The sequence below is a fragment of the Phodopus roborovskii genome, unplaced genomic scaffold (assembly GCF_943737965.1).
Source record: "Phodopus roborovskii unplaced genomic scaffold, PHOROB, whole genome shotgun sequence".
Classification (NCBI taxonomy): Eukaryota; Metazoa; Chordata; class Mammalia; order Rodentia; family Cricetidae; genus Phodopus; species Phodopus roborovskii.
In genome coordinates, this window is record NW_026126433.1 from 8,226,083 (window position 1) to 8,246,851 (window position 20,769).

General features: G+C 39.5%; 1 protein-coding gene across 2 annotated transcripts; it reads left to right on the forward strand.

Annotated features, from left to right (window-relative positions):
• Positions 1-1,307: 1,307 nt before the first annotated feature.
• Mynn (myoneurin) lies at positions 1,308-20,766 on the forward strand. 2 transcript variants are annotated; one of them, XM_051185860.1, is made up of 8 exons: positions 1,308-1,440; positions 2,257-2,553; positions 9,378-10,171; positions 11,167-11,326; positions 14,132-14,310; positions 15,172-15,255; positions 16,307-16,393; positions 18,717-20,765. In XM_051185860.1, exons 2-8 carry the CDS (start codon positions 2,288-2,290, stop codon positions 18,974-18,976), a joined length of 1,830 nt encoding a protein of 609 aa, XP_051041817.1. In that variant the 5' UTR covers positions 1,308-1,440; positions 2,257-2,287; the 3' UTR covers positions 18,977-20,765. The 2 variants fall into 2 exon arrangements, with proteins under 2 accessions (XP_051041817.1, XP_051041818.1); XM_051185861.1 differs by lacking the exon at positions 15,172-15,255 and having other exon boundaries at positions 18,717-20,766.
• Positions 20,767-20,769: the final 3 nt, after the last annotated feature.

Here is a 20,769-nt window from a genome sequence, read left to right on the forward strand (position 1 = left end):
CGTGTTAACTTTTTAATCATTGCTCTTTATCTGGGTTCACTTTTCAAAAGCTACGATCTGAAGACCTTGAGGGCAGATCCTGTAAGCGACATAAGTTAAAGAAACATTTTTACGTTGAAAACAAACACCCAGAAGAGAACACCATGTGGGCAACGAAGTAACTATTGATCCTAGATGGCTTGCCTAGCATTCACACTCTGGGTTCCATCCCAACAAACCAAAAGCCAACTGTTAGCTCTATCGCATGTGGGGCAATTTTGTATTGTATCACTTAGTTTTCCCTCTCGAGATTCTATTTTCCTTTCTATGCCAGGCTATATTTTATTCTTAATCTGCATGTCAAGTTCACCACATACTTCAAAATTAATTAGCGAAAAGGGCTAAAAAAAAAAAAAGGTGAAATTAAAAATAAATTTATACTCAGAAATATAAAGAAGTAGCTGCAACATTATTCTTATAAACACGACTGTGGTTTTATTCACAAATTCTTACAGAGATGTTATAATGCGAAAAGATTCAAATCTCAAATTTTTTGAGGAGGTCTTTTAAAATAAAGTCAGGGGTAAATTCCTTAAGGTCACATAACTTTTAACAACAAACTTTTAAGTTGTGATTTTAAGATTTATGACGTCCGCGGGCTCTAAGGAGGAACCTATCCTAACACATCAAAACTTTGTGGCACTTTCGTATAGTGCAGGGGTAACTGCCCGCTTCTTCCTTTACTGCACAAATCAGAATTCGACGTAAATAATTGTGCTAAAATTGTTCTTGTTCAGACGCAGGAAAACCTTTTTCCGGTAGAAAGCCCACCTTCCTCTCACGTGGCGCATGCCCAGTGCGCTCTGCTGCTTTGCTTTCGAGCATCTCTGCCTTCTGTCTCCAGGTAAGGGCATCCTGGAAGATGAGCTTCAGTGGGCCGGCTCAAGCAGAGCTCTGGGGGTCCCAAGAGCTTTTGGGTATGCAAAAGAGGAAGGAGTGATTGGTCTCCACTCAAGCACATCCCTCCCACCCGCCATGGTCAAGAGTCAGGGTGCACAGCGCCGCAGTCTCCACTGGAGGGACGCTAATAAAGGGAGGATGACAGAAGAGGAAAAGAACTACAATTCCCAGCATGCAACGCGCCCTGTGGCTCCGGGAGAGCCGGGCTGTGCTCTTGAGCTGGGTCTCAGCCCAGAATCTGGGCCGACTGCTGCGGGCTGACAAGGTGAGCATGTGGCGTAGGAGGTGAGTGAGCACTGAGGTGTGTTCTGACGACCCGGGCGTGTCGGGAAGGCCGACCTCTAATAGCCAACTCGCCCGCCCTAGAGGTGTCCACCCTGGACCACACAACCGGACGTGACGATACAGCGGAGGAGGAAGGGAGAGGCGGAGCATCAAGGTGACGTCCTTCCAAGATGGCGGAGAGAGAGTGAAGAAACTGTTTCCCTTGGGCGGCTACCGGTGAGTGCCGCCCTCTGCCTGGCCTGTCGATCTCGAGCTCTTGGATCCCGGGGTCCTGCGTGGCCAGGCCCCGGAGATCGAGCGCGCTTCGGGCCGTAGGAGGGTCTCCTGGGAGAGGCATCCTCCAAGGTGGCTGTAGCCGCAGCCGTGCTGTGGGAACTCGCACGAGTGCAAGCTGGGAGGAGGGCAGGGCGGCGAAGGCCCGGGAGGACTTGCTGGGGCTGTCACTCCGCTGCTGTGGGCTTGCAGCGGGCAGGCAAGGGGTGTGTCCTCCTGGGTGGTGAAGGAACCTGTGACAGCCCCAGTCAGGTTGGGGCGTTCCCGCCCCCTTGCACCTGCCCAGCACTTGGAAGGAACCTCACGGTCTAAGCCTACAGGTTTCAGTGATCAGAGAGCAACGAAAACAACTCGTATCATGGTATCATGTTCTTATCTCCCGCTGCCTCAAGCAGTCATTTCTTAGTATGTTTATGCGCCTTCAAGTAATTATGTCTCCTGAGCTTGGAAGTTTGAGGGGCCAACTATAAAAGCATAGGATTTTAAGGCCTTTTTTTTTTTTTTTTTTTTTTTTTTACAACTCATGAAATTGGTTTTGTTCACCGTCACTTATTGCTTTAGTGTCCTAGTGTAGTAAAACAAAGAAAGGCACTTTATCATCTTGTGTGTTTGTTTGATTAGGCTTTGAGGGGCGCAATGTAAGAGCCCTGTTCTTGTGTTTGGTCTTTTGTTCCCTTCTCCACCCTCCCTTACCTCTGCTGTCGTGGATGTCTGTGAAAGGTGATGATTATTGATTTACTGTTTCTTTTTGTCTTTTAGATCAAGGGTAAAGTTCCATTCTGTTACCAAAATGCAGTATTCACACCACTGTGAGCACCTTCTAGAGAGACTGAACAAACAACGGGAAGCAGGTTTTCTTTGTGACTGTACCATAGTGATCGGAGAATTCCAGTTTAAGGCGCACAGAAATGTGCTTGCCTCCTTTAGCGAGTATTTTGGTGCGATCTACAGAAGCACTTCCGAGAACAATGTTTTCCTTGACCAGAGTCAGGTGAAGGCTGACGGATTTCAGAAACTGTTGGAGTTTATATATACAGGAACTTTAAATCTCGACAGGTAAAGTACACGTTTCTACTCAGTTATAAAAGCTACTCACATAGTCTTTCGGGCTCAAGAAGATTCCTGTTTCCCCATTAACTCCACACTCATTATTGATATGTGCTATATATGCATACACTGTATGTGTATGTATACATTTAAACATAATATATACACAGAGCTTTAGTAGCTCCGTTTAGGATGAAAAGATGTTTGATAACCACACACACACACACACAAAACCCTTAAAAGTCAAGAATTCTGTTTGACGAATTTATTCACTCAAAAAGAAGTCATTTATTTGAATTTTGCAAATGTAAAGTTTTAGCAATGAATTCTAAGTGAATTTTAATTTCCCCTTTCCTTTGGTCTCTGTGCTCCTCTGACTTTCCCTCTCACTCACTCTCTGCCCCTTCTTGTAAGATGTTTGGAGTAGTGTTGAAAGGACCACCCCTGAGCTCATGCCCTACTGCCTTTTATTGCTAACACTAAACAGCAGTGTGCAGGATTCCTGATCATGGTTAGAAGGTAACTTTGTGGGAATATGAGTAACAGTAACTTTGTTACTGTTGTTAACCTACCTACAGCTTAGATCAAGCCAGACATTTACCAAGCTTCTCCTAAAACTCTTTAACTGCTGGCCTCCAGTGATGTCTCCAGTGGTTGGGTGCCTGCCCTGCAAGCATGAGGACCTGATTTTGGATCCCCAGCACCAATGTCAAACATTTTTATAATACCAATGTTTCCAGGGTGGGCACAGATGGTTTCCTGGAGTTCATTAGCCAGCCAGCCTGCCTAACAGAATCTGTCAGATTCAAATTCAGTGAAGAGTAACAGAGGAAGACACCCTGAGTCATCTGTGGCCTCCATACATAAGTACACACACATTTGCCTTACATGTGCACATGAATGCACACATACTACTGTGTCAAAAGATGCTTACTGCTGTCCCTTCAATAGCAAGTAGGTTCTTCAGAGTCTCATAGTATAGATATCTTGTTTCCTCTATATAAAATTCAGACTAATAGTGATACATTCCTAATTGTGGGAGAAAAGGTAGAGAATCAAAAACAAGGAAAATCTGGTCAAATAATTCTTTCCTTTTTTCTTATATGAACATGAGTAGAATACTGACTGATAGAACAGATCTACAGGACTATCATGGTGGTTCATGCCTTTAATTCCAGAATTTGTTATGCAGAGGTGGGTGTATCTATTAGTTCCAAGCCAGTCACAACTTCCAAAAGAAAAAAATTACTGACTTTGGAGTTACATCTTTCTGGCTGGACCTTAATCTCCTCATAGAAGTGAGGTGGTAGTAACTATCCTATCAATCCCAGTTCCCTCTCCCTCCCATCCTGCCATGCCCCCCTCTGACCTCCCCTCTCCCCCCATCCACTCCCCAGGGAGAGTGAGGTCTTCCATGGGGGATCATCAAAGTCTGTCACATCATTTGGAGCAGGGGCTAGGCCTCCCCCATGTATCTAGGCTGAGAAAGTATCCTCCATGGGGAATGGGCTCCCAAAGTCCATTTGTGCACTAGGGATAAATACTGGTTCCACTGCCAGAGGCTCCATAGACTGCCCAGGCCTCCTAACTGACACACATATTTAGGGGGCCTGGTTCAGTCCTATGCTGGCTCCCAGCTATCAGACTGGGATCCATGAGCTCCCACTTACGCAAATCAACTGTTTCTGTGGGTTTCCCCAGCATGGTCTTGACCCCTTTGCTCATCACTCCCCAATCTCTACAACTGGATTCTAATTCAGCTCAGTGTGTAGCTGTGAATCTCTGTTTCTGCTTCCTACAGCTACTAGATGAAGGCTCTGGGATGGCATATAAGGTAGTCATCAATCTCACTAACTGGGAAGGGCATTTAAGCTAGCCTCTCCACTATTGCTTAGATTCTTAGTTGGGGTCATCCTTGTAGATCTCTGGACATTTCCCTAGTACCAGATTTCTCTTTAAACCTATAATGGCTCCTTCTATTAAGGTAACTTTTTTCTTATTCTCCTATATTCTTCCCCTGACTCAATCTTCCTGCTCCCTCATGTTCTCCTTCCCCCTCCTCTTCTCCCTTTCTCTTTCTCCTGACTCCCCCTATGCTCCCAATTTGCTCAGGAGCTCTTGTCCCTTTCCCCTTCTCCAGGTGACCATGTATGTCTCTCTTAGATTCCTCCTTGTTTCCTAGATTCATTCTCTGGAGGTATGAATTGTAGGCTGGTAACCCTTTGCTCTATGTCTAATGTCCATATATGAGTGAGTACATACCATGTTTGTCATTCTGTGACTGGGTTACCTCACTCGATAAGCACTGTTTTTCTTTTTTGAGTTTTTGAGACAATTCTCTGTATTGCTTTGGAGCCTGTCCTGGAACTAGCCTGTCTCTGCCTCCTGAGTGCTAGGATTAAAGGCGTATGCCCCTAACACCTGGTGCTAAGCACTATTTTATACACATTCTTTTCCAGACCATCTCTACAGATGTATACATGTACACAATTACAATCCTTCCCTTCTGTCTTGCAGCTTACTGTGGAAATATACTTCTTATGTATGCTAGAATCAAGATGCCTCTGGTTTATTCTAAAAAGGAAGTATTCATGTTTTAGACTTATTTCATGGGAATAATAAGCAGAGATAAATCTCCCGCAATTATTTAAAAATGGTAGATAATTAATTGGATGCTTTGTTTCTGGTTAAAGAATGTAGAATGTATTTAATATTGTTTGTTTTACTTTTTAGTTTTCCCTCTTTTTTTTTTTTTTTTTTTTTTTTTTTGAGGATGACCTCAAGTGGTAGGATTACAGACAGAAGCCTTAGCCTCAGTGCTGGAATTAAACACATGTGTCAACACCACCCAGCTGGATTCTTTTTCTTGATTAACTATTTGTGGAAAAAAAAAAAAAAATCTTAAATTGACTAGAACATACCAGGAGCATCTTTCTTTGTGCTTTCATGCAAAGAACCCATGTGAAGAAAAGCAGGTGTTTAGTTCTCTCTCCCTCTCTCTCTCTCTCTCTCTCTCTCTCTCTCTCTCTCTCTCGCCTGTGTCTGTGTGCATCTGTCAGTGTGTGTCTGTCTGTCTGTGACTTTCTTGGTGAGTGGTGTTCTATGTGATCCTAACCTGAAGTGTAAAAAGATTATGCTAAAATAGAAAGGACATAATATTTAGCAATGAATTTAACAGGGCTGGAGCAATGGTTAGGCAGTTAAGAACAGGTACTGCTGAAGGACTCTACCAGGTCCAAGCGTCACAAACATGGCACTGGCAGATCGTGCCCTTCTCCCTTCTGTCTCTCTTGCTAAACCACTAGATTATATTCCTAAAGCTAACCACCAAGGCCCATTCCCTTATTTGATCACTTCCTTATGCCTAACCCATCCCTGAGGCTGATCACCAAAGCCCATCAATCAAAGCTCATCACTTAGCAGGGCGGTGGTGGCACACGCCTTTAATCCTAGCACTAGGGAGGCAGAGGCAGGTGGGTCTCTGTGAGTTCCAGGCCAGCCTGGACTACAGATCAAATTCCAGGACAGGCTCCAAAGCCACACAGAGAAACCCTGTCTGGAAAAACCAAGTCAGGGTCATGTTCACTCTGAACTGTACAGAGTGTCCCTGCCTCTGACTATGCTCTCCCTTTTATGTACAATAAACCTTCTCCTCTATCATAGGAGCAGTACTGTCCTTTATTTATTTACTTACTTATTCATTTTCATTCAACTGCTCTTGCAGGGGATTCCAGTTAAGTTCATAGCACTGAGGGTGACTTACAACTGCCTGTAACCTCAGCTCTAGGGGACTCTGATGCCCTCTTCTGGGTTCTGTGGGCATCTGCACTCATAAACACTTTACCCCACACATATACATGTACATAATTAACAAAAATGTATCTCATTAAAAAACACATTGTTTCATGTGTATAGGTATTTAGCCTGTGTGGATGTCTGTGCATCACTTGCATGCCTGGTGCCCATGGTTGATGGGTCCGTTGGAAGTAGAATGAGCCATTATGTGTATGCTAGGAATGGAACCTAGGTCCTCTGGAAAAGCAGCCAGTGCTCTTAACTGCTGAACCATCTTTCCAGCACCCCCCCCCCCAAAGATACAAAGGAAGGAAGGAAACAACATAGTAGAAAATTAAGTGATCTTAAGAGCTAGATTGCCTTGGTTATTTCTTGGTTCTAACAAGTTAATTTCTTGAGAGAGAGAGAGAAAGAGAGAGAGAGAGAGAGAGAGAGAGGGAGGGAGGGAGGGAGGGAGGGAGGGAGGCATTCTCCCACTGAACTTCCCCAGCCACAGCCCTTGAGAATTATTATACTTAATTAAATGACCTTCGGTGACTATTTGAAAGATAAAAATGAGTTTGGAAGCACTGTAGCTTCATGCATATAAACAAAAACACATTTAAAATTTGTTTTACTAACTTCTTTTCATGTATTTGTACATGTATGGATGCCCTTGGAGTCCAGAAAACAGCACTGGGTCCCTTGGAACTTGAGCCACCTGATATGGATGCTGAGAATTGAACTGTGCTCCTTTTTAATAGCAACAAGAACACTTGACCTCCTCAGTCCCAAGATCAATTTTTGAAGTAAAACTATGATTGGCATTAGTTTTCTTCATCTAGTATCTTAATTGAAATTGTGGGCTGTGGGATAATTTGTGGAAATTATTGTTTTGGCAAGGTACACTTACTATGTGGCTTAATTTTAGTTTTGTTAGCGTTAAGAGTTCATTTTACTTTGTTATCTGTTTGGTGGTTCATTTGATGGAACACAAAGCACACATATTCTTTGAGACCAATAGATTTATTTTAGTTAAATACATTAAATGGTAGAGTAAATTTTATTTTCTGTGAAGATTTATATAATATATATACATACACACACACACACACACTCGTGTATATATATATATATATATATATATATATATATATAATGTTTATCACCAGTGGTAATGCTGTAACATAAATGTAAAGTACAGTTTGTATTGGAGAATACATTTTCTAATATATATTTGGGCCACTTACACTTTTTGTGTTTACAAATAGAGAATTAACTTCATTGCAAAGATTCATTATATATTCTAAAAGATACCACAATGAGCCAATAAGAAAATTGTATCTTGAATAATATTTTCTTATGTAGGAGACTCACACTACCAAAAGTTGATGTGTAATAAATTTAAAAACTTGAATGGATTTTCCGAGAGGATAACTGGTGACCAGGTTTCCAAATTCATTCATACAGCTCGTTAGCCTACAATGAGCTGAAAATGACCACCATAAAAGACAATTTTAAGCAGCTAGGAAAACTAAATGAGGTAAAAGTACAGTTCAGTGGCACTGGAGACAACGGTGTGACTAGATGGTGGTGAGAATTTTGTAGCGATCAGTATACATGCAAGATAGTCTTGCAAATCCCAGACAGTCAATATAGTGGTTATTAGTTTTTTAATCTTCAAAGTTCATCTCCTCTTTAAAAAGCGGTAACAGTATTGTCATCATATGTTATTAACTATAATTGGAACCTTTTTCTGACTTACAAGGAAGAAAACAGAAGAGAGGCCATCTTAGTAACCAAGTAACACTTGACAAAATGGCAGTTGGGAAGATTACTTGAGGGTGTGTGTATCTATATGCTTGTATTAGCTCAAGATGTCACACTTCAGTTTCTTAGTAATTATTAATACCAACTAAACTCTTGTTTTTAAAACTTGTGAATTTTAAACCAGTGATGCTGCCTCACCCTGGTTAATTCATAGAATGCTAGATCTGGTCCTAAATTTTCCATTCACCCTTTTTCTGTACTGTAAATGTCTATTTCTTAATAACCCTCTTGGTACCACTCTTGGCGAATAGTAAGTTATAGCATTGCAGCTGCAGATTCTCTGGCAGCTGTCATTGGCAGCTGAATTTCAGTCTTCATTAACAAAACCCCTCCATGATTCATATTGACAGTAAAGTTTGAGAATCATAGTTAAAAAGTACCTCACAGGTCAGAAGGGAGCAGTAGGAAATTTGATTGACATCTGAAGAAGCCTTGGAGGAAATGGGAGGAAACAGTGTATTGCCAACAACATTAAAAAACAAAACAAACAAACAAAAAACAACAACAAAAACCTAGCAGGCATGGTGTGCATGCCTTTAATCCTAGCACTCAGGAGTCAGGGACAGGTGGATGCTGTAAGTTTGAAGCCAGCTTGCTCTCCATAGTGAGTTTCAGGTTAGTCAAAACTACATAGTGAGACCCCATATAAAAAGAAACAAAACAGATGTGTGTGTGTGTTGTGTGTGTGTGTTTGTGAGTGCAGATGCACATATGTGTACCACAGCATACATGTGGACGTCAGAGGACAGTTCTGGGGACTAGTATTTCTTTCTTTTTGAGGCGGAGTCTTTCTTCTGCCTGCCTCACATCTTGGTCAGCAGTGCTGAGATCCTAGGTGTGCACCATCACTTTGGCTCTTACTTACGTGGTTCCTTGGATCTCTTGGCTTGCCCAGCTAGTGCTTCTCCTTGTGGGCCCAGCATGCAGACCACCCAGCAACCATTTTTTCAATTCAAGGGGTTTGGGTTTTTTTAATCAGCCAGAAAATATAACATTTCATTATTCTATAATGGTTCGTCAACATCTATAAGTAGGCATTCTCTTTAATATCTGTAAAATTGGAAATACTGCTCAAATATTCTAATTACATTTTATAAATCTGTTACTTGGTTTACTTTTCTCCAGCATTCTGCTTCATTATTTCTTTAAAAGACATTCAGATATATGTATAGTTGCTTCAGGTGTTCCTTTTGATCAGAATATTGTCATCTAGCCTTGTTTCCTTACAGTTGGAATGTTAAAGAAATTCATCAGGCTGCTGACTATCTCAAAGTAGAAGAGGTAGTGACTAAATGTAAAATAAAGATGGAAGATTTTGCTTTTATTGCTAGTCCCTCTTCTACAGAAATATCTAGTATTACTGGAAACATCGAATTGAATCAACAGACCTGTCTTCTTACTCTGCGAGACTATAACAATCGGGAGAAGTCAGAAGTGTCCACAGACTTAGGTCAGGCAAATCCTAAACAACGGGCATTGGCGAAGAAATCGTCTCAAAGTAAAAAGAAGAAAAAGGCTTTCAGTTCCCAGAAACCAGGGCAGAATAAATCGGTGCAGTACCCCAGTGACGTTTTAGAGAGTGCGTCTGTTGAACTATTTCTAGAAGCAAATAAGTTGTCCTCACCTGTAGTTGAACAAGTCATCCAAGGAAATGATACTTCAGAGCTTGAGTTGACCTCAGTTGTGGAAAATACTTTTCCAGCACAAGATATTGTGCAAACTGTTACAGTGAAACGGAAACGTGGAAAGTCACAGTCACACTGTGCCCTGAAAGAACACTCCATGTCTAACATAGCCAGTGTAAAGAGTCCCTTTGAACTGGAGGCCACTGGAGAAGAGCTGGATCCGAGGTATTCGAAGGCCAAGCCAATGTGTAACACATGCGGAAAGGTATTTTCAGAAGCCAGCAGCTTGAGAAGGCACATGAGAATACATAAAGGAGTCAAGCCCTATGTCTGCCACCTGTGTGGAAAGGCTTTTACCCAGTGTAACCAGCTGAAAACACACGTAAGAACCCATACAGGTAAGACTGGTTTTGTTTTTGTTTCCTGTGGCGCATGGTTTTGTGTTGCTCATGTTTTCTCTTCTGTTAGGTACTAGGGATCAAACCCAGGACAGCCTGTACTAAGTTGTATCTCCAGCCAGTAGAGACATTAGTACATAGCAGTGACTGCCTTTCCATAATATTGACCATATTCTTTTATTGTAAAACATTTTCTCATTAGACTCTTAAAATCTTACTTGTAATTGTAACCAAGTATTTAACAGGTCTTTGTTATAATTGACATTTTAAGTTTTACTGCCTCAGGTCCTTAGACATTTTCTCTCATAATAAGCATAAATTTGGTCCTAACCCCTGGCCCTGACTGGGTATTGAACCTAGGGCCTTGAGCATGCTGTGCAAGTACTCCATCACTAAGCTATAGCCCTTCCCCCTCCCCCATATGGCTTTTATTTTGATATAGTGTCTTGCTAAGTTGCTCAAGATGGCCTTGAACTTGCTGTGTAAGTCTTAGATTTTCAATTCCCCTGTTTCAGCCTCCAAAGTAGTTAGGATTATAGAGCTGTGCCATTAGGTCTGGCTTGGTTTTAGTTTTTAAAGTATTTAACAGAGACAAATATTAAAACTCAGTCCAATTTTCACATATTACCAATACTTTTCATTCCATGCTCTTAGACTTCACTGGTTTTTGAATATCATTCTCTCTTGTCTTCTTTGTCTTCCTGTTTTGCCCGACCTTCTGGCAAAGTGTGAGCACCCATCAGTATACTTAGTTTTGTATTTTATACATTTTTCTTGCTGATGACTTTTCACTGTTATGATTAATTTCTTTCCTACTAGTGTTTTCAGTAGTCTAGAAGGACATCCCATTTGCGTTTGTTACTTAGAAATTACCACTTTCTGAAAACAAAAACCAGTACTGTTGGCACTCTTAATAGCCTTAAAAGTTTATGACTTTAGCAAGTAAAACAAGATTCTTTTTTCCCTTCCTAATACAGATGTTACTGTTCTTTTAGGGGAAAGGCCATACAAATGTGAACTGTGTGATAAAGGATTTGCTCAGAAATGCCAGCTGGTCTTCCACAGTCGCATGCATCATGGTGAGGAAAAACCCTATAAATGTGATGTGTGCAATTTACAGTTTGCAACTTCTAGCAATCTCAAGATTCATGCCAGGTAAAAAAAAAAAAAAAACAAAACAAAAGAACCCCCAAGTTGTTTGACCTTTAAGTGAGTTAATTATTGTAATCTAATGAGTACACTTTTTATGAGCTCCCAGAGCAAGCCTCATGTTACCATGCTGATCATTTGATGCTTGCTTTCACCTTGCTTTCATCTTCCTTGCACTCTTTTCATTCCTCTCTTTTGGAATGGGGATTGTTCCATGGAATCTGTGTGTGTGTAAACCATATTTTGACTTTTACAAGTGCTCACAATTCAGAGTTGCCCCAAATCTCTGAGACGTGAGACCTGGACTTTTGGGAGATCCTCTTGAGACTCTTAGAGACAAATGAATGCATTCCCATGTGAGATGGGCCTGGACATTTGGGGCCACAGGTAGACTATACTTTGGATCTGAAATACCTCATTTGTGGAAAGCATAGTCCCCAGTGCAACAATGTGCAGAGGTGATTTTGGGGGAAGTGGCTCAGACCTAATTGGAGAATTAGGGGAGGTGACATTTTAGGTGCTGAGGCCTAGTTAAATGAGTCCTGCGCCTCTGGGGTTTGTGTCTTGCTCTGCCCCCCTCTGTTCTTCCCTGTCTCTTCTTCCTTATTGCTGTGATAGTTCCACCATGGTCTTCCAAGGGAAGTCAGCCCCATGACTGAATGCCTGTAATGGCTGACTATGGATACAAAGTATGTGGGCAGGGTGCCTAGTACTTTATTTTCAAAGCAAATGAATTTACATTTTCACATCCTGTATGTAGCTTTTGATAGAAAAGCTTTGGCCAACTTTTTTTTACCTTCTTTCTTCTTCTTTTTTTTAGTGGTAACAGGGTCTTCCCGTATAGCCCAGGCTAGTCTCAAACCCCAAATCCTCTTGAGAGCTAAGATTACCATTGATTTGGGATTTTTGTTTTGTTTTGTGATGCTAGGAATTTAACTTAAGGCCTCCAATGTGCTAGACGCGTGCTTTACAGCTGAGCTCTGTTTCCAGTAATTGACCTCGTTTTACCGGGCTAGTCTGCCCTTCCTTGGATGTGACTTTACCAGCACTTCTTTTCTAGCCAAACCGCCAAGTTTTTCAAAAATTTCCACTTTGCTTTTACTCACTGTAAATATGGCTAAAAGTAGCCAGTAATGCACATAACATTTGTGTTGTGTACTGTCCAGCCTTGAGATTTCTTCCACTGGGATAAAGTCTATTAAACCCAGCTCAGAGTCTCAACATGGATAAAACCTAAACAATTTATTTGCCAGAATGCAAAATGGTTCTCAAGTTCATTTCCCAGTAGCATGTCTTCCTTCTGTAACTCATGAGCAGTCTATTGTCATATTCCCTTTGCTGTTATTCTTTCTTCCCCTCTCCCCTTTCTAGAAATGGTAGTCCCGTTGACCTCAGACCATTAATGGTCCTGCCTCAGCCTCATGAGTGTTGGAGTTACTGACATGTGTCCATTATTCCTACTCCTGGCTCCTATCCACATTTCTATCAGAATTGTGGTCCTCTGAATTTATATCAGAATAATCCAGTAAGCTCTGCTTGCATCTTTCCTGATTCTTCCTAAAGTCAATTCTAAAAGCTTTTGGACCACATTGTGAGATACAGTCAAAATGAACTCATCCTTGGTACTTTTTTTTTTCTGGGTAGCTATTAATGAGACAATATCTGAGGCAATTACCCTAAAGTGGAAAGATCTATGTTGGCAGATAGTTCCAGAGGTTTGCCTCCATGGCCCATTGGCCTTATAGCTTCTGGGCCTCAGGTAAGGCAAACCAACATGACAGAAAGGGCGTGGTGGAATCCACTGCTCGTCTTATGACAGTCAAAAAGCAGAGGCTGAAGAGAGGACTTGGAACAAGATATAGCTTTCAAAAGTATAATCTCAGTGATCTATGTCCCCTAACATCCCCATCTCCTTGTTTCCATCACTTAATACTACTATAAGCTGGGAACCAAGCCTTTAGCACTTGATTTTTAGGGAGCATTCTAGACTCCCAACTATTAACACCTGGAGTTAGGGGATTTGTTTCAGCTAAACAAGTGACCATCAGAAAGAAAAACAAGATATAGAAGTACAGATGCTAAGGGTAGGGTGCTTTGATATGGAACTTTTCTTTCTTTAAATTACATTTCTGTTTGTTTTGTGTATACCTGTACAATGGGTGACATCCATGTAGAGGCCAGAGGACAACCTGAGGGAGTTGCTTCTCTCCTTCCACACTGTGAACCCAGTGATGAAACTTAGATGGCAGTAGGCACCTCTACCTACTGAACCAACTCACTGGCTCCAAATTTTCTTCTGATTAATGATTAATGTGAGAGTCCCATCTCACTGTAGTTGGTGCCATCCCTGGACAGGTGGCCGTGGGTGTCTAAGACAGCAGCTGAGCAAGCCAGTGAGCAGTACTCCTCCATGGCCTCTTCTTTGGTTCTTGCCCTGGCTTCCCTCAGTGATGGATTGTGATATGGAAATATAAGTTGAAGTAAACTCCATCCTCCCCAAGTTGCTTTTGGTTATGATCTTTATCACAGCAATAGAAACCCTAAGACAACTATATATGATGATGATGTGAAAGTTTAAGTTATTTCAAAACTGCTGTTTGATACCTAAAATTTTTTTGTGGGGGGGCAGTGTTATTTAGAAACAATCTTTGAATTTAAATGTGTAGTCTTAGCCTGTTAATAACTGTAGTCTTAGCCTGTTAAGATGAAATAAAATGTTGCATGAAAAATTATTTAAGAAATACTTCGTGTATACATTGACCTCCAGATGACTTTGCTTACCATTCCATTATACTTTATGTTTACCAACAGGAAGCACAGTGGAGAGAAGCCATATGTTTGTGATAGATGTGGGCAGAGATTTGCCCAGGCCAGCACACTGACCTATCATGTCCGTAGGCATACTGGAGAAAAGCCGTATGTGTGTGACACCTGTGGAAAGGCCTTTGCTGTCTCTAGTTCTCTTATCACTCATTCTCGGAAACATACAGGTAAGAGTTAAATACGGAGAGACTGGTTGCAGTAAGGTTGTAGACAAAGAAATGGGAATTGGGCCCTTACAAAGAAAGGATAGATTACAGACTTCTTAGTTAGATTTCTACATTGTTATTTTGAAGCTGTGTTCATAATTTTCACATGACTCTTAGATTAAAAATCTGACATTTTCTAGAATAATACAAGGTAGGTGAAAACCTTATCTTGTAGTTTATACTTGTTCAAGTAAGATAATTCTGAAGATACATAAATGAATTGAGACATGATTTTTATGACTAGAAAAAAACCTTGTTAGCCTTTTTTGAGATTTATCTCCTTTGAGTAAGTGTGTGAAAGGGGAGGTAAGTGGGAGGTGGGTTAGGTAGGAAACTCATTTGTGGCTTGGGAGCTCCTTTGCATAGACATTCTGAGTTTTGTAACACAGATGTGTCAAGTGAAAATTACCAGTTCTGAAACAAAGTGTACTGGTTAGACCCTTCATTTATAAGGTGGTCCTGCTAAGTACAAACTTCCTTAAATGTTTATATTCTTCTTGAGTAATAAAGTAGAAGCAAGACTTGAAATGTGGCTTAAAGTTAACATGCTCTTGTTCTTTAGAAGCATATTGCCCAGGAGATCTTTTCTGGGAGAGAAGAGACATTGGCAGAGGTAGTGTTTAGTATGTGAAAAGAATCAAGCTAGATAGATATTTAAAGTGATAGTTTGTTATGTTAGATTACTGAAAAATGCCTCTGAGATACAATGTAAAAGGCTTTCTTATAGATGATATTTTTAAAAGCTTACTTTAGATCACTTGTAATTGATAAATATTATATTGGTTTAGTACACCACTTCGCTATCTTTTATTTTCCATCTAGGTGAAAAACCATACATATGTGGTATTTGTGGGAAAAGTTTTATTTCCTCAGGAGAACTCAACAAACACTTTCGATCCCATACAGGTCTGTGTTTAGGGAGAATGTGTCATTTTTTTTGTTCTCTCTTAATTCCTTTGTATGTAAACCTTGGCTTTGAAACCATTGTGGGCTATATAGTATCTAGTCATAACTTGGTGATAATACATTTTTAATGTATACATATCAGGTTTTTATTTTTTCATTTCTTTCTTTTATTACCTTTTTGTTTTTTAGAGTATAATTTAAATTTGGTTAAGAATTGTGTAGAATTTCCAAGAAATATGCCAGATATCCATCAAAAAATTTTGCATTAAATTGGATAGATATATAAAAAATGAATAGATAATACCAAGGAACTATCAGAATTATAAAGTCTTGTTCTTATATGCAAGTTTTCAGATAGAGCATAATATCAACATATTTATTATAACGTAATATGTAGACAGTTTGAAGAAAATGTTGAATATTAAAAATTAGAAGTAAGAAAAATGCTACTTTTTAAATATACTATTCATTTCTTTTCAAAAACCTGTCTTCATAATTCTTATCCAGAGTAATGTGACTAGGAGGAGCTTGGTAATTTGCCAGCTTCTGTATTCTTATATTCCTTCAGTCATCACCTGACTCCTATGGTGCTGGGAGCTCATTCAGAGCTTTTTAGGTGCTGGGTTTACAGCCTATTTCAGAGCTCAGCCTTTACTTGAAAATAATTGTATTCTAGAATATTGTCAGTTTTTCTTAGACGATTTCCTCATTTGTGAGGTGTATGAGAGAAAAAAAATCATAATTATACTTTTCCTAGATTTATAACCAGGTTTTAGCATATGAATGGCATTCAGTATATATCTGATAGCAATAAAAAAGATTGTTTTGTTTTTGAGAATTTCAGATAATGAAAATACTTAATTTCCCCTGAAATTGGGTTATACTTTCTATACAGTAAAAGTGTACCTACGTGTATAGGATTTCTCATCTCACTGTCATAACAAGTTATTAAAACATTTTTTTGCTTTATTTTCATCAACATTTGATAGTTTTGTGTCAGCTAACAGTTTTTAAAATACCGAGTTTTTAAAGTTCTTACCTTGCTTTTTAGGAGAACGACCATTTATCTGTGAATTGTGTGGAAATTCTTATACAGACATTAAAAATTTGAAGAAGCATAAAACAAAGGTCCATTCTGGTAAGTGCATGTGCTAAAAACATGTGCTACCCTGTCAGTGTTGGTCCTTAACGTGTTGAGGTGTGCATTTCGGCACTATAAGTTAAATACATATTTAAAAACTAGATGTAGGCAGGTATGCTGGTTCATGTTTATAATCCCAGTATCCAGGAAGCTGAAGCAGTAATCTCAAATTCAAGGCCAGCCTGGTTACAAATCTAGTTGCCAACCAGCTTGAGTCTCACAGTGAAACCCTGTTTAAACAAACAAACAAAAATCCAATAAAATCGGGCTCAAGGCTCTTGTGCTCATGCCTAATAATCTCAATTCTATTCCCAGATCCCACAGATAACAGGAGAGAACAGTTTCCTGAGAGTTGTCCTCTGACACACATACACATACACATACTAACAAGCACAGACATACACCCAGAACAAACAAGTAGAATGAATTTTAGAAAACAAAACTAAACAAAACTAAAACATAAAGTAGCTTTATAATTTACAGAGAATTCCTCTTTCCTCTTCTTTTGAAATATTGAACTTTATTAAAATAAAGAAAAAAATCCAAAAACCTTCAGGGTCTGGAGTTATGAACACTGCTGCTCTTCCAGAGAACATGGGTTAGAGTCCCAGCACTGACATGCTGGGTAACTCCAGCTCTAGGAGCTCTGATGCCCTCTGTTGGCCCCACAGACACCAGGTGTATACGCAGGCAAAAACACTCAAAAAAAATAGTAATAATAAAATATTTCAACTATTTCCTCTGAAAATATGACTTACTGCAAAGCATGGTGGCATGTATCACACACAGAACTTGAGACAGAGGCAGGAAGATTGTGGCTCAAGGCAAGCTACCTGGGCATCCCTGTCTCAAAACAAGTGACTTGTTAGTAGTTTCAAAAACAAAAGTAAAGATATATGCAAGCTAAGTAGCACTATTCTTGAAAATGCAGTCTGGGTGAGTCAGACAGTAGTTAGGAAGAAAAGAGCTACTGTGAAGATCAACCTAGAAATCTGGAAGAAAAATAGGACACTGGTAGCTCAAAAATGTTCTATCAGTATAGGAAGCCAGACTGCAGACTTTTAGGCCTATGACTTCCTGTACTTATGGCATTCTATCAAGATGAAAGTATCACAAACATGTAGATGAAGTGGGTGTGGTAGTATGCTCACCTAGCTGGTGAGGCCCTAGGTGCAATATCCAGCACTAAAATCTAAACATTAAGTTAATAAATGCCTTTGTAAGGATTATGGTAGAAACAACTGAAAACTGCAGTAAGTCTGTTAAACAGTCCATTTAATACCTAAGGGGTACACATAACTGCATGGCATATGGAGTTGATGCAACCTTGATCTAACACCAGAGATCATGGAACATTGTAAATACAAGTGCTGAAGAAGATAGTTCTTCTGAAGCACAAGAATGGGCTTAAGTTTAATCTGGACATGGTAGCCCATGCTTACTGTCCCAGCATTCAGGATGCTGAGGAAAAGCATGCTGACTGCAACTTCAAGGCCAACTTGAATACATAATGACGGTATCCAAAAAGGGGAGAGCTGTTAGGAAAGAAAAGACTTATTTTACAGAAGTTGAAGAGAGAAGAGTTCAGAGGACAGAGATGGCAGGATGGATTCAGCCCAAGTAGAGGACATTGTAATGAGTCACTAAGACAATCCAGCACAGGTTGTTTCTTGACTGATTAAACTGAAGAATACAGAGAATTGCAACTTAATGAGACAAATTATGCTCTGTTAGCTATCGAATGAGGCTACCGAGATCACATCAGCATTTTTGGGGTGGCAGCAACATGTTAAAACCAGTAGTAAAGTGAAGACAAAAGTGCATCTGTAGTCAGTGTGATCATTTCTCTAGTTGAAGAGTTAAAAGCCACAGAATAATATGAACTGCGTATTGAAATCACTGCATTTGGAAGGAATTAGAGATGTTTAGCTGAGCATATACTCTCAGGCAATGTCTAGCCTAGTTAGGGATTCGAGTCTTGACTGAGTAGAGTGTTAAGAACAGGAGGAATGGCTGCCACAGGGAGGAATATGAAATTTGACAAAAATGTGGTAAGGGAGATGAGAAAAAGTTCACCCAGGTTTAGAATGGTTAAACCTATCTATGTAATGGTAATCTGATTGACCTGCTCTTGCAGCCCAGTTATGCCCGACTCTAGTAGGGCAAGCTTAAGCCAGGCACACTAGTGAGAGAGAAACTGGTTGCAAGTGGGCATGGAGGCTGAGTGTAATTTCTAGGACCTGTAAGTGGATTACCCACCTTAGGTAATTGCTTTGTTTTGTATTGTTAACGGCAGTGTACTTTCCAACTTCCATTTCAGGTACAGATAAAACTGCAGACTGCAGCGTAGATGACCATGCTTTAAATGAACAAGATCCCACACAAAGAAGTCCTTTGTCAGAAACTCTAGATGTGAAGCCTTCTGACATGACGCTCCCCTTAGCGCTTCCACTTGGAACTGAAGAGCACATGCTCCTGCCTGTCACGGAGACTCAGTCTCCCGCCTCAGACACACTGTTGCGGTCAGCTGTGAATGGATATTCAGAGCCACAGTTGATATTTTTACAACAGTTATATTGACTTTGAGGACATGGAGTTGCTAAGACATCCCTGGTAGTAAACATAAACATCTCTGGTAAGGTGCATTTTCATATTAATCCCCATTCATTTGGGCTGTGTGACCGTTATCTTTCATTCATGGAAGTAAAAGCACCTAACCCCGCTTCCTTCCATCAGTGCTCGCTTTGGCTTTTGACTTTCATTGTAAACAGCCTTTCAAGGAGTGACTCCCCCACTATGGCAGCACTGTTTTGGGAGGGTAAGTTTGAGACACTGTTAAAGCTGCCTTAATTCCATTTTTATTCTGATTTTAGAATTCTTTGTTCCCAAGGTAAACCCTGACCTGTGGATTTTTTTTTTTTTTTTTCTCTCCTAACTACAAATTCTACAGTAATATAACTTCCAAGTGTTTCTGTTTGTAAACCCTGTGGAGCAGTATGTAAACGGTTGGGGGGGTTAAATTTCATATTTATTCCTATGAAAATTTAGCTACTAAGGATGAATTGTGCTATTTATTAATATATTCCTTTAGAAATAACTTTTCTAATGAAGCCAAAAGAAGTATTTCTCTTAAAACTCAGAAAAATGTATGTAAATTTTTGTTCATTTAGAATGAACTCAGTTTCTGGAGAAAACCAATAGTCAAACTAATTTTTGTTTTGAGTTGAGACTATATTTTTTTAAATAGATATTTGGTGTTTTTAAGTGGTCAAAAGACAGTTTTGAAATTTGATTCATTTTATATTTTATTAGATTTGTAGATTATTGGAAGTGAATATATAACAAGTTTGAAAATTTTTGATAACCCTATCTTTTATCGGTTATGCACTTTTTGAAATAAATGTTCTAAAAAGAATTTTCTAGATATAAAATACATCCTAGAAATCACTTGGCTTCTGAATTTGATATATTACATAGAAAAATCAAGAAACTTGAGTAGCTTGCTTAAAGCATCACACACACACACACACATAAATAGAATTACTATTTGAACTTTAATTGTAACCTACACTTTTTGATTATCAGTTTATTTACCATTTTCTATTTGAGTTTTCTATACATATGGGTTTTTAAGTTTTATAAATTAAACTACAACTTTTGTTAGCTTTATAGTGGATCTTTCCATTCCAGGTGGACATAGAGAATTCAGGGTCACCCCATCCTAAATGCTTGCTGCCACTTTTTCCCATCTCATTATTCCCAAATAATTAATTTGTTTCACTGCCTCACTTTCACATTTTAAATTATCAGTTCCCATAGTACTGATAAACGTCATGGTGACTATTTCTCATTTCTGCCATGATTAGTTATGCTTATTTGTTTTCATAGTTTAAACGACACTGAAAGAAATTCAGTGTGTTTACTGATACTGAATTCTTTATAGCCATAATTCCTTATTTGGGTCCAGGTCTCAGAAATGAGAAAACATAATAAGAACACTCAATTATTACAGACTGGAGTAACTAACACCATTTCTTAGAGCACATAGCATTTTCACAATAAATTACCACCAATCAAACTGACTTAACTGGAGAGATTATGAAATACCACCTTTGTATAATAAATTTATTATTTAGCTAAGAATGTTGTGTATGTTATAAGAACATACTGAGTTTGAATAAAATTTGTAAGGCTATAAAATGTTCAGCTAATCTATTCTGGTTTAAGATCAATAAAAATTTACTGAAATGTAACAAAACAAAGGAAAAGTAAGAGTCAACCCTTTTTAACAAGTTTGCCAAAGTGAAGAGATTATGTTTAGTTCACATCTTCATTAATCCAAGCATCTAATTGTAGTTGGCTTCTTTTGGGTG